Source organism: Lipotes vexillifer, unplaced genomic scaffold (genome assembly GCF_000442215.2).
Source record: "Lipotes vexillifer unplaced genomic scaffold, Lipotes_vexillifer_v1.1 scaffold23, whole genome shotgun sequence".
NCBI lineage: Eukaryota > Metazoa > Chordata > Mammalia > Artiodactyla > Lipotidae > Lipotes > Lipotes vexillifer.
The window spans coordinates 2,196,248-2,210,168 of NW_006796283.1; the positions used below are offsets into that span (position 1 = coordinate 2,196,248).

Sequence of the window (13,921 nt, forward strand, 5' to 3'; positions counted from 1 at the left end):
TGAACCTCCCTGGAGGAGGATTTTGTTTTCCCTAGAAAATGGCCAATTTCTCCAGTTCAGTCACCTACATGCCCTGCAGCCCGTCCTCTAAGTCGGTTTGTTCTGGTTCTGTTGTTTGTTTCAGACATGCTCAGCTTCCCCATTGCTACTAGCAGATATGTGGGCGTCCACGGAAAGCGTCTGGGGAGGCCGCGCAGAGGCTCCTACGAGGAGGTGGGTGTTCCGGTCAGAGGCCGTGTCCCCTGAGCGCAAACTGCCGCCCGCCCAGCCCGGGCCGCCCACCGCGGGGCAGTGGGGTCATCAGGAGGCGAGGGACTGGATGTTCTTGAGCATTTCCTCGAAGGCCTGTGGGGACGGGGCGTCCGCATTCCGGAAGGCGGCCTGGACCCTGCTGTATAGGCTGAAGGACTTCAGCTCCAGCCAGATGAACCCAAAGCGATCCTCGTCGAACAGGACGAAGACCCCGGGGGTGCGCTCAGGGCTGGTGAAGCCGTGGCCGGCGATGAGGCCCGTGCCGTAGAAACTGAACAAGGACAAGAGGGAAAGCGTGGGGAGAGGGGATGAGCGGGGCCTCGAAGGCGCGTGCTAGCCCAAGCCCATCACCCGTGGTCCTGGACGTGCTGGAACATTCTCCATTCCATCTCCAGGCCACTTCCACCATCTGCCAGCAGCTCTGCACAGAGGTGGGGCCCTGCGCCTTCGGGGAGGCCGGCGTTCACCCCACACAGTCGGGCTCACCCCGCCGACCACTGCTCTCTCTCTACCAGCTCACCCAACGCAAGGACGAGGGTCCCAGGCAGCCCCACCTCGTATTCTCTATCCCAAAGTACATGTCTTTATGATGCAGACCCAGGTAACAGAAATCTCAATCCCTGGGACAGTTAGGTCCACGTACGAACAACTCAAATGTAATCAATAATGATTTACTGGCATGCAACTGACATTAACCAGAAGCAGAACTTTCAAATACCCATTACAGCCAAATTTTGAGACTCAGGCTGTAATATGTTTATTTCTTTCTTGCAAAGAACAGGTGACGAGGAGTTAGGGGCTGGCCTGAACCTCCCAATGCGTGGAATGGTGCCTGGGATGCCCACCTCTGCCCACCATGCTGAGGCTCTGCCTGGTGGGAGGGGGAGAGCAGCCCTGCACCTGAGGGCCCATGGCTCAGAGAGTTTCGGCGGGGGGGCACCAAGCTTAGATACACAGAGACCTGTGTTGCGCAGGCACTGTGGCAGTGCCAGAGAACGCATGCACCCCTCCTGGCCGAGCCCCTGATGTTTAGCACCGGGTGGAGGACCATCCCATGACACAGCCGGGGGCTGGGCCAGAGCTTCCAGGCTGGCGCTGCCAGAGGGCTCTGAGCTGGCCCTGAGATGCTGCAAGTTGTCAAGTTTCCCAGGGATAACAAAGCCTTTTCCTTTATGACCTTTCAAAAATTCACACATTCACTATGTGTACATCTCCCTCCAGAAAACCCAAATTCAGCCTCTTTTATCACAACTGTATTAACATGAAGAAAATGTAATGAATTTTTTCCATCAAGTCCAGGCAGACACCTAAATTCCCCTTGGGGAGCTCGGTGTGCACCCGCCTACATGTGAAAAGCCTAGGAGACCACTGCAGGCACACGAGAGGCAGCAGATGGCCCAGAGGTAAAGAAAGAAACCTTCACACGTAACGTGACAAAGGCAGAGACAAGTCGGCTGTAATAATCTGCCAGGAGACTGACAGGTTCCTCCCTCAATGAACCCCAAGGTGACTGTCCGTGAGAACTCCCTATGGCAATGGAATGTTCTAGACCTGCACTGTCCAACACAAGAGTGGCTACTGAGCACCTGAAATGTGACCAGTGTGCCTGAGGACCTGAATTTTTCATTTTATTCTCTGTAATTAAACTAAACAGCCCTGGAGTGCGGGGGACCGGGGCAGGGCGTGCATCTCTAAGACAGGACTGTGCAAACAGCACGCCAAGTGAGGAGCTAGCAGCAGCGGGCAGGCCCTGTCCCAGACCGGGGCCCACGGCCTCTGTGGGGAGGCTGTTAGAGCCGGGGAGAAACCACACGAAGAAATGAGGAGGCGGTGAGACCCCAGGACAGGCCTTCCCTGCAAGGCCGTCCACGACGCCGCGAGCAGGCTTTCCAGGGGAGGCGCGGGGAGGGACTCCACGGCCTGCTTTCAGTGCTGCCCGACGTCTCACCTGTCTGCCTGTCTACCTTTGACCTCAGCGGCTGTGCAGTGAGAGACGTTGGGGAGGAGGCCCCCTGCCTGGTAGCTGAGGCCACCAGAGGGGTGAGGGGACAGGAGCCTCACAGTCTGCTCGGCCTGAGCTGGGACCCGGCCCAAGTAGGCAGAGCTTCCCCACCGGTGCAGGGCCCCCAGCGCGGGGTCGGCCCCACCCCAGGCCACCTCCCTGCCGGTCGGGCAGAGTCCCCTCCAGGAAGCCCCGTCTTGCCCGCCCCACGGCATCCTTACCACATCCTGCAGGTCCGGGGATAGTCCTCGTTCCTCGAGCTCACGCCCACCGGCAGCACAAACGGCTGCCCCTGCCCCGACTGGGCGGGCGGCTCAGCCGCGGCCTCGGCCCCTCCATCCCCGGGCCCCTTGGCCTGCTCGGCGGGTGGCTCCGCGCAGGGCTGGGGGCTCTGCTGGCCGAGGCCCGCGGCGTCCTCGGGCCCACCTTCCTGCTGCTGCTCCTGGCGCACCTGCTCGTGCACCTCCAGGACGATGCGCGAGAGCTCGTTAAAGTCGCGGAGGCTCTCAATGTCGGGCAGGTGGATGCGGTGCCTGAGGTCGATTTCTACCGTCTGCTGCCCGGCAGGGATGTTGGGGTCACCCTGCGGAGCCAGCGGGCGGCGGTCAGCAGGCTCAGAGACCGCGGCCTCCAGCCCCGGTCACACCTCCGGCCGAGGGCGCTTGCTCAGCCTTCCTACTGATTTGGCGGCAACCCCTTACAAGTCAGAAGATCCTAGAAGCCTTCTAAAAAGCAGCACCCAGCACAGGCAGCCTTCTGTGAAGGACCTCTGAGGACAGGGAACAACAGCACCCACGAATGACCCTGGGAGGGCCCGCAGGCACATCTGCACCAAAAGACCTCAGGTGGGAGCCAGCCTGCGTGACAGCTGAAGAGATGCGCGGCCTAGAGAGGTCCACGGACCCTCCCTGGTCAGACAGGGGACAGGCCGGAAACACCAGCCCAGACTGTCTGCCTGGAACATGAAAGCTCCCCAGCATGAACCTGGGAGAACGCCCAGGCCCCACGGCCTGGTCCCAGGCCCTCGTCCACAGGGAGCCCGGCCGACCGAGCTGCGAGCAGTGCCCTGTGAGGACCAGGAAGAGGCCTGCTCTGCGCCTCCACAGAGACTCCCCCGCCACACCTGCACAGCAACAGGCGAGCACGTGGATAGCAGCCCCTAGAGCGGGTGACAGAGGGCCTGTCATCCGGGACCCCCACTCAGCTCAGAAATCCTCCCACTGCGTTCCCGAGCTGCTGAGGCCAGGACAGGCCACGGGGGCCGGAGTGCTAATGCAGAGGGAGTCCACCATGGCCACACCTCAGGGTCACCCAGGGAGCTCCTGGAGCCCCTCACCCGGCCCACCCCCATTAAATCAGAATCTCCGGGATGAGGCCCCAGCATCAGTGTCTCCTCCACCTCCCCAGGGATCCAGGGTGTGGCCACGGCTGAGAGCCGTGTGGTAAGTCTGCCTTGGAAACGTTCAGAATCGCCGGGGATCCTGTGGAAGGCAGGCCCTGGATCAGCAGGTCAGGGTGGGGCCTGCGTTCCCAGCAAGCTCCCCGGGCAAGCAGTGCCACGGTCTGGGGCCCACACTGAGCAGCCAGGGTGCGGCCCGAGTCACACCACGCCACGCCGATGTGATGGAGTCCACACGGTGCTGGGCCTGCCAGGGCAGCCCCTGGACTCACCGTGATCTTCGTGCCCCTGGCGTGCTTCCCGTGGAAGCTGAGCATGACGATCTCCAGGCCGTGGCTGCCGTAGGTGCCCTTGAAGAGGCCAGGCCTGATCAGGTCGTCTGGGTGGCTGGGCGGGAGGTAGATGCGGCGGTAGGTCAGGCAGTTGCTGCAGGGGGAGCGGGCAGCATGAGAGCTCGGCCACAGAGCCGCACGGGAGCAGGGGCAGGAGTACAGAGCTCATGCACCTCCGGCCACGCCGCATAGGGCGGGCTGGGCAGGGTGGCCCAAGGCAGCCAGGGTTAGCTCCCCACGAAAGGCACCCCTCGTTCCTGAGCTATGCTCCCCGCAACTCACATGTGCACAGCACACCTCACACCTTCTCCATCATGCTGGGGCAGGGACCCATGAGACTGCAAAGGGGCTAAAAAGGGGCCATGGGACAGGGTCCAGGGGCAGAGGGCACGGCAGCAGGGAGGCTAAGAGGCCCCCCAGGTGGACATGGGAAAGCAACTATGAAGCTCTAACACACAGGCCAGGCCCGTGACAGCACACGGCTGGCGGGTGATGATAGTCCAACAGACAGAAAACCGACACCGAGGTGGGTCTGCAGACAGGGAGTGTGCTCACAGTACCCTGAGAAAAGGACCATGTTCACAGTACCCAGAGAGGGACTGTGCACACAGCACCCACCGAGAGAGAGCCTGTGTTCAGAGTACCTGAGACAGAGGCCACTCACACCCAGCGAGGGGCTGCACTTACTCGTACTGACTGGTGTAGATGAACTTCATCAGGATGAGCTCCTGCATGTGCTCGTGGAAAATGTCCTCCAGCGTCCGCCCCCATTCTTCCCTCAGCCACGTGCGGAATTCCTTCGAGAGAATACAGGTCACAAAAACCGCCACAACACTAGGGCTCGGAGAGGCTGTGATGCTGAGTGCATGGGATGAAGACAGAGGCCGGGCAGGAGGGAGGGGAGCTGCTGTGTGTTTGGTCTCCCAGCTCCTGGCCTCCCTTCCTGTTGAGGCATGGCGCCAGGGGCTCTGGTCGCCACTCCCCCCACCCGACTTCAACAGGAAGGAAGTGCAGGGACCGTGGGGGTCCTTCAGGGAGGATGGGGCCGCAGCCCATGTCGAGAGCACCTAGGAGGCAGCTGTGCAAGCCTCGCTTCTGTGCCACCCACAGAGGTGGCGTCTACACTGAGCCTGGTTCTCAGGTTTCTGGGGGAGTGGGCACAGCAGACCCCCGTGCCAGCCAAGTCAGCAGAATTGCTTTCTGCAGCCACCAATGAGGAACAGGATAGGGACAGGCGGGGCAGAGAGTGTGGGTGGATTTTCCTTTTTAAAATGTGCCTTCAGGGCTTCCCTGGTGGCGCAGTGGTTGAGAGTCCGCCTGCCGATGCAGGGGACAGGGGTTCATGCCCCGGTCCGGGAGGATCCCACATGCGGCTGGGCCGGTGAGCCATGGCCGCTGAGCCTGCGCGTCCGGAGCCTGTGCTCCGCAACGGGAGAGGCCACAACGGTGAGAGGCCCACGTACCGCAAAAAAAAAAAAAAATGTGCCTTCACTGGGATTGACATATACACACTACTATACATAAAATAGATAAGTAATAAGGACCTACTTGTATAGCACAGGGAACTCTACTCAATACTCTGTAATGATCTATATGGGAAAAGAATTTTTAAAAGTGTGTATAACTGATTCACTTTGTACAGCAGGAAATAACACCACATTGTAAATCAATTATACTTCAATCAAAAATGTTTTAATAAAGTAAAATAAAATGTGCCTTCACAGTTATGTTCAGTAAGTATATTTGTAAAAAGAAAACTTTTATGAATACCTCATCCGCAAAGCCCAATAATTCATCACGGAATCAAACAATGAAGGATATTTAGTGCTTAACAGTTTCATTCTGTACACCTAACATAACTAATCCACAGCTCTAGGATCCTAACTCAACACAGTGTTTCTAATGAATATCTAGAATTAGCTCTACAAACAGAAGCAAAAGCAATTTACAAAAAAAAAAAAAAAAAAAAAAAAAAAAACAAAAACCTGGGGCTTCCCTGGGGTAAAAAAAATTGAAATTATCCTTAAAAAAAAAAAAAAAAAAAATTTAAAAAAAAAAAAAAAAAAAAAGAAAAAAAAAGCTACAATCTGGGGCTTCCCTGGTGGCGCAGTGGTTGAGAGTCCGCTTGCCGATGCAGGGGACACGGGTTCGTGCCCCGGTCCGGGAGGATCCCACATGCCGCGGAGCGGCTGGGCCCGTGAGCCATGGCCGCTGGGCCTGCGCGTCTGGAGCCTGTGCTCCGCAACGGGAGAGGCCACAACAGTGAGAGGCCCGTGTACTGCCAAAAAAAAAAAAAAAAAAAAAAAAAAGCTACAATCTGTCAATTGCTTTAATATGTTACTGCCCAAACCCTGGCAAAGAAGAGAAATTACTAGTGACTGAAATAAACAACTATTAGAACTACAAGGTCAATATATAAAATTAACTGAATTTTTGTATACTAGCAGCACAAAACTGGAAAGTAAAATAAAAACTTAAAAATCCTACTTACAACAGCCTCAAAAGACATAGGACTTAGGAATAAACATTACAAAACGTGTGATGCCTCTACTCCGAAAACCACTAGATGCTGCTGAAAGGTGGGGGAAGAGGCCTACAGAGCAGAGGCACCTGAGAACCGGGAGACTTGGTATTAGGTCAGCAACTGTCTCCAAACCGATCTACAGACAACATCAGGCCCATCGTAATCCCACGATGCTTTCTGTAGAAACTGACAAGCTGATTCTGGAATTCGTTTGGAACATCCAGAGCAATCTTGCAAAAGAACAAGGTTGGAGGATGTACACTAGCATGCACTGTGACCCAATACAAGACGACAGTAACCGAGATGGTACCTGAGCAAGAGGGCAGAACTGAAGACAGAGCCTGGAGGGAGCTCCCTGGTGGCCTAGTGGTTACGATTCCGGGCTTTTGCTGCCATGGCCTGGGTTCAATCCCTGGTCAGGGAACTGAGATGCCGCAAGCCGTGCGGCCAAAAAAAAAAAAAAAGAGAGAGAGAGAGCCTGGAAACACCCACGTGTGTCTCAGGAGTGGACTTTCGATCACAGCATCCAAGCCACCTCCCAGGGAAAGAAAGTCTTTTACACAAATGGTGCTTGAACAACTGCACAACCACAGGGAGCAAAGGAGCCCCGATCCCCACCTCACACCACACACAGGAACCATTCAAGATGGGTCACAGACCGAAAAGTAAAGTGAAGCTACCAAACTTCTAAAAAGAAGAGAGAGAGAGAGACACAGACACTCTCTTTGCAACAGGAGGGTAAGCAAAGTTTTTTAAGACAGAAAACGATAACCACTAAGGGAAAAACTTGACAAATTAGACTTCACCCAAATCAAAATCTTCCACTTAAGTGGCTTAACTCATGAAGGGTAGGCCCTTAAAAAAAAATCAAATAGAGAAATAACAGATAAAAATGGAAGTAAAAGAATGTAGTGATTTCAGTGCTGCCGTGGTGCATAATCAGACTTGAGCTAAACACCATGAAGCTGGCCTGTGAACAATCATAATCTTATTTACTTTGCATGAGACGGTCAGTCATTAAGAATACCAAGCAGACCCAATTACTCAGAACAAGTATGCTTACTATGAAATTATCTTACCAGATATGTATCCACAAGGAAAAACACAGGGGCCTAGAACGTATCAGACAGGACTAAGTCCACTATGGACCCAGGGCTCGTCCACCACGGCCAACACCGCCCCATCACGGCTTCACTCTGCACAGCGGCCTAGGAGCTGGGTGCTAACATCTTCCCTGTTCTACAGAGGTTTGGGGCTTGGAAAAGTCAACAGACCTTTCCAGAGCCACCCAGCTAGCAGGTGGCAGAATTAAACCTAACCAAAGGCCACGTGCTAACCAGTCTCATCTCCGCCAGGGCCAATGCCAAGGCTGGCAGGAACGTGGTGAGGCAGGGGGCTCACGTGCCCCTGGTGGGCTGTAAACGGGGACCAGCAAACTGACAGCATGTAAAGAGAATTTGGAATATCTTCAGGGCCTTTTACCCAATTCCATTTCTGTACAATCCAAAACCACAAGGTTTTTGCGGAGTTCAGTCAGCGGGTCACAGTAATAATGCCTGGCATCTCTCCTGGGCGGCTCCGACCAGGTTGGACATTAAGTCATTTAGTGTCTTACTCAACCCTCCAGAATCACTCGGCACCGCAGGTAACCTCATGGCCCCATTTTACAGACAAGGGCTGAGGCTCCCAGAGACTAAGTCAGTGAGTCACATGGTCAGGAGGGTAACAGGGGAATATCTGACCACAAACCTCAAGTCCAACTGGAGGATGGTCACACACCCACAGTCATTACAGCGCAGCAGATGACAGATGGAACGCTGCATTAAAAATAAAGTTTGTAGGGACTTTCCTGGTGGTCCAGTGGTTAAGATTCCACATTTCCAATGCAGGGGGCACGGGTTCAATCCCTGGTCAGGGAACTAAGATCCTGTATGCTGCGCAGTGTAGCCAAAAAAAAAAAAAAGTTGGTAAAGAATTCTAATGAGACTGGGAAATGTTTCTGGAATAACGGTTAAGCTAAAAAAAAAAAAAAGAAAAACTATCCAAATTAGATAGTTAGACTGTAATTACATCACGAAGGCTGAGGGAAACATGAAGGGAGGCCGGAGGACGGGCACGGGGGGCCGCGCCTTGTGGGGCTGTGTCAGCACGCTTTCCCTCCTGAGTCTGAGGATTTCGGATCTGATGATGACGAGGTATCATTTTAGGAATGTGGCGAGAAAGTACATAAGACAAAGGAAAGCAAAATAAAAGCCACTTGTGTGCAACTGAGGGGAGTCCAGCGCCAGAGCCTTCTGCAGGGCCGAGCAACCGCAGGTAGGGCCAGGCCACACGCCCTTCCCTACCTCTGCTCCCCCTCACAGCGCCCCCGCCCCCCCCCGATTTCCAGAAGCCTCAGGCAGCAGGGCCTGGGCGGCACGGGCAGGGAGGGAGGCTCCAGGAAGGAGAGCAGGCAGCGTCTGCAGCGCGAGACAGAGAGCAGACGCGCTGCTGGGGTCGGGGCAGGCGGAGGCCTGAGCTGCGCTCAAAGGCCCAGGAGGTGAAGCTGCGGTTTGAGCAGCACAGGGAGGGCCCCCAGGAGGGGCAATGTAAGGAGCGAGCAGCACACCCCAGTCCTGAGGGGCCAGATCCCGCCGCAGGACGTGGCCTTGGAAGGTACACAAAGCTGGCAGAAGTCCCAGAACTGGGGACTGGGGCGGGGAATGGGGTGGTTGGCAAGCCTCAGGATGCAGCTTATGCAGAGCTGGCCTTGGGTGTTGACGAAGGGATCACCCCTGCCCAGCCTGCAGGGGCTGGGGCGGGCATCTGCACATCTCTCCATGGTACCAAGGACAGCCTTCTGCCTGGAGACAGTGATAAGCAAGGCCCGTTCACCTTCCTACCCTCCTAGGCCACCAGGAGTCCTCCATTCCCTTGGGAAGCACCCGTGTGGCCCAGAATTTTAGGTGACTATCAACCAGCAGAGCACAGAGCAGCCCAGAATCCGGGGCCGAGACTTTCACCTCTCCTTCAGAGCTGTCAGGACATACGGCAGTGCCCACCTCATGGCTCCTCCTCTCTCCCTGGAGCCTGAAGCCACGCTCTGGGTCTGAAAGACTCAGCTACAGAGTGAAGATGTTTCAGGCTGACACAGGAATCCATGGGAGAGCTCGTCCCCCAGTCCCCCAGCTCCCCCCTTGGAGGGCGAGAGGGAGGGAGACGGGAGACGGCACAAGGAGCCAGCAAAGTGGCCCCGGGCAACTGAGATGGACAGAGTGACTGTGCCTCACACAGCAAGCCCCCCTGCCCCCATAACTCTAGGATGGATCCCTTGGCACCTCAGGCAGCCCAGCCCCTGCTCTGCCTGCAGACGTGCGGCATCTCCCCACCCCAGACTGGCAGGAGTTCCAAGTCCACTATTAAATGATTCCGAGGCCTAGAGAGAAAAGAAAGGCTCCCCAGTTCTAGAAGCCAGCGAAAGACTGCTCCTAAAGCCAAAGACAGCACAAAAACTGTTAGACCAAAAGCCCGTTCATCAATGCAGAAGTCCTAAATAAAACAGGACCAGGAGCAGAGAGAACTGTACCCCACGATCAAACAAGCTCTCTTCTCACGACTTCAAAGTGGTTAGAAATCTATTAACATAAGTCATCACATTACTATATTAAGGGGAAAAAAATCACCTGATAGTTTCCACAGATGCTCAAAAAAACTGGTAAATTCAACATCATTTCTCAATTAAAACAAAGCCCTCTTAATAAAACACGAATAAACAGCTCCATCTCTAGCATAATAATGTATATCTTGACCCCAAGGCCACCCTGCTGCCTCGTGACAGGACCATGTGAACGACACCCACCACTAGACAAGGGTGTTGTCCTCACCACAAGGGGCCAAGGAGGAAGGAAATGTCATTACTTGCAGATAATCAGTACTATCCTGGAAAACTCAAGGTAATCAACTCAAAGATGCTCATAAATGAAAGAGAAGGCAGTAAGCTGGGTGGGTACAAAATTAATATGCAACAGCTTTTATATATAAAATCACCAGCTGAAAGATACGAGAGCCAAGAGTCCATTTACAACAGCAACAAAAGACCAGACGCTTTACAACAAACGTGCAAGATCTATCTGAAGAAAATCAAATTCAAATGGCAGCACCGGACAAAGGTGGCGTTTTGAATCATAGAGAAAACCTGCATCACTCAGCACCAGTGCCGGGGTGACTGAGGGGTACCTGCACTACAGCCAAGGCGGGCTGAAGCTCACTCTACAGAATAAACCCACAGAACCAGCGATAAATGTGGGAAAGAAATGCATGAAAATGAAAACACGAGCGCGTCTGTAAGTATAATTTCAAAGCGGGGAAAGGATTTTAAGATGACATCAAACTAAGAAGCTATTCACGGGCTTCCCTGGTGGCACAGTGGTTGAGAGTCCGCCTGCCGATGCAGGGGACACGGGTTCGTGCCCCGGTCCGGGAAGTTCCCACACGCCGCAGAGCGGCTGTGCCCGTGAGCCATGGCCGCTGAGCCTGCGCGCGTCCGGAGCCTGTTGCTCCGCAACGGGAGAGGCCACAACAGAGAGAGGCCCGTGTACCGGAAGAAAAAAAAAAAAAAAAAAAAAAAAAAAAAAAAAACTAAGAAGCTATTCAGGAAGGGGAACTCCCTGGCGGTCCAGTGGTTAGGAGTCTGCGCTTTCACTGCCCAGAGCCCAGGTTTGATCCCTGGTCGGGGAGCTAAGATCCCGCAAGCCACACAGTGCAGCCAAAAAAAAGGAAAAGACAGACACAACTGCAAATATAAAAATTAAAAACTAAATTCTACAAGTGAAAACATACCTCATATCAAACCAAAAGACAAAAAAATGAAGGAGGAAAACATATTTGCATCTCATATCTTGCAGGGTTCACTTCCTCACAGGATGAAAGCTCCTACAAATCAGTTAGAAACATAACACCACCAAACAGAACCAGGCAAAGGATATGAACACAGATTTCACAGAAAAGGAGCCACAGGACACTAATCTTAGCCTCAGACATAAGAGAAATGCAAATTAACCACCAAAGTCAGGATTCCAACAAAGCATTTTATTCTCACCTTAACTTCTAGGTGTTTTTCTCGTTTCCACAAGGAGCATGTTATTACCTTCATAACGAGAAAAAACACCATTCCGTCTCCAAATTGGTGAGGCCGCACACGGTAGTTGGCTCACAGGAACTTTCTCTGATCCCAGAGTGTGTATTTCCGGAAATCCATTACCTGGCCCTTTTAAGGTCTCAACAGCTGAGGAGGTTCTATTCTTGGAAAATACGTTGTTGACGTTTCACTTAAACGTGGACTTGGAACAGCCACTGATGTGTATGTGGTCGTATGTGAGGCCGTGAATGACAGTGTTATTAGGGAAGGAAGCGCGTCATTACCATCACCTTCACATACCATGCATTCGGGAAAACAGGGGCCTCGTTTACCCTCAACAGATTCCAAGCAGCACATGTGTACTCTCCATCTGCGCTGTCTCCCCGCAGACACCTGGCTACCAGGGACCCAGCAGACTCAGAAACGCTAAGAGATGCACCCGACAAATAAACGCAAGCTGCAACGAGCATCCTGTATTTAGAGGTCCGAGGTTTCCCTAAGAATGTTTCGAGACGGTGGTGTAACTAAAACTCAAAGGCGATGTGAGATTACTCATGTGGAAAGGAAACCCAAAGACACTCACGCAGGCTCACCCACCACACGGCTGTGACCTGGGAACCTCCACCACGGGCTTCACACCAATGAAGGCCTCTGGTCTCCCTGCGATTCACATCCGGGCAGAGACCCCACCGCCCACGGGCCTCTTGTCAAAGGGGCGATGGAGAACCAGCTGGAGAACTATTTCTCCTCAGCCCGTCCATCCTGGGGGTGGCGGGGACGCGGGACCCGGGCCCAGCGTGCACGCCCACAGCGCCAGCACGGGCCCGGGGGGCGGCCCTCCCTTCACAGCACCCGCCCCCTCGGCTGCCCCCAGGACAGGAGGGCCCGGCTCACCTCCTGCCTCCCGCCGGGCATCCTGTGGTGGCCCGTCTGGCTGCACTTGGTGGAGAACTCGTCCTTCTTCACGACCTTGAGCGCAGCAGCAGGGAGAGAACGGGCAGCGGGTCAGCCCCAACCCCGCCAGAGCAGCCGCGCACACCACCCACCTACAGGAGCCCAAGAGGCCGCCAGATGGCGGCCGCTCTGAGAAGGAAGGTGGAAGCCCCCTGAGCACACGCTTCCCTCCCAGGGGGCCAGGAGCCGCTGTCCCCCGGGGCGTCCGAGAGCAGCACAGAGGGGCTGGCGCTCTCCTACTGAGACAGAGAACAGGCTTGCTCTCGGGCTGGCCACCCGCCAGGCCCACATCCGAGAGCAGAACGTCTGGTTCCAAGCTGATGCCCGTGCGAAGAGGAGGAAAAGGAGCAGTGAGGAATCTCGCTTGGAAGGACGATTGGTTCTAACGAGAGGCAGAATCGGGGGAGGCTCCGGCAAGTGAATCTCTGAGGAGCGACAGCGGCATAGACAGCACACAGAAGGGCCAGGCCAGGGCCCGCTTCCCGGTCCTGCTGGCCGGCACGGGCGTGGTGCACAGCTGGGAAGACCCTGGCAAACAGCTGGCAGCAGGCCCGGGACGAAGTGAGGAGACCCAGCCCCTTACCTGCACACGCTGCCCCGCGTGCTCACCTGGACGTGGCCATTGTGGGGCCCCCTGTGGCCGTACATGCACTCCACTGTGGCCGACTTCCTCTCCATCAGGTGGATTCGGAACAAGGGCTTGAACCGCATCGGGTCGTCCACATGAGGGTCGTGGGGAGGCAGGTACATCCAGCCAATGATGAACAAGCCATCCACCTGTGCAGAGGTCCACACACAGCTGAGGGGGAGGCGGAGGCTCAGCATCCACACCCCCCAGATCACCACGAGGACCATTCCCGTCTCCACACTCTGGTCCCGCGGGGACCCTGGGGCCCCACCTAGCGCAGCAGGACGAGCACGGCCCCGCCCACCAGTGTGTGTTCATCGAAAAGTGGTTTACGCAACATGAAACATGGTGACTAAAGTTGATAACGCTGCTATATCACTGAAATCTACTAAGAAATAGAACTCAGGGCTCTCCCCACTCCTCAAAAAAAAAAAACATGTGAGGTGATGGGTACGTTAATTAACTAGACGGGAGAATCCTTCCACGGTGTACTTGTACATAAAATCAGATCACCACAATGTACGTTTTACATATCTTACTACAGTTTTGTCAATTGTACCTAAATAAAGCTGGAAAAGTAACTAAATGTTTTAATAGAAAATATAGTGGTTAGCCCCAAATCCGAGCAAACCTTTTAGAGAGAACTTCCAGCTATGAAGTGGGGGTGGGTAGGTGCCAGGAGCACAAGCTAAAAGACATAAGAAAGAAGCAGGA

At 54.6% G+C, this 13,921-nt stretch overlaps 1 protein-coding gene across 1 annotated transcript in view; it reads right to left on the minus strand.

Annotated features, from left to right (window-relative positions):
• Positions 1–300: 300 nt before the first annotated feature.
• Positions 301–13,921, minus strand: part of FBXO31 (F-box protein 31) — a 42,619-nt gene continuing 28,998 nt past the window's right edge. Inside the window, exons 4-9 of the mRNA XM_007468467.1 lie at positions 13,189–13,356; positions 12,520–12,594; positions 4,673–4,782; positions 3,926–4,079; positions 2,476–2,837; positions 301–523 (exon numbers count right to left, since the gene is read on the minus strand). Of these exons, the coding sequence (XP_007468529.1) occupies positions 301–523; positions 2,476–2,837; positions 3,926–4,079; positions 4,673–4,782; positions 12,520–12,594; positions 13,189–13,356 (1,092 nt within the window). The remainder of the gene's footprint in view (positions 524–2,475; positions 2,838–3,925; positions 4,080–4,672; positions 4,783–12,519; positions 12,595–13,188; positions 13,357–13,921) is intronic.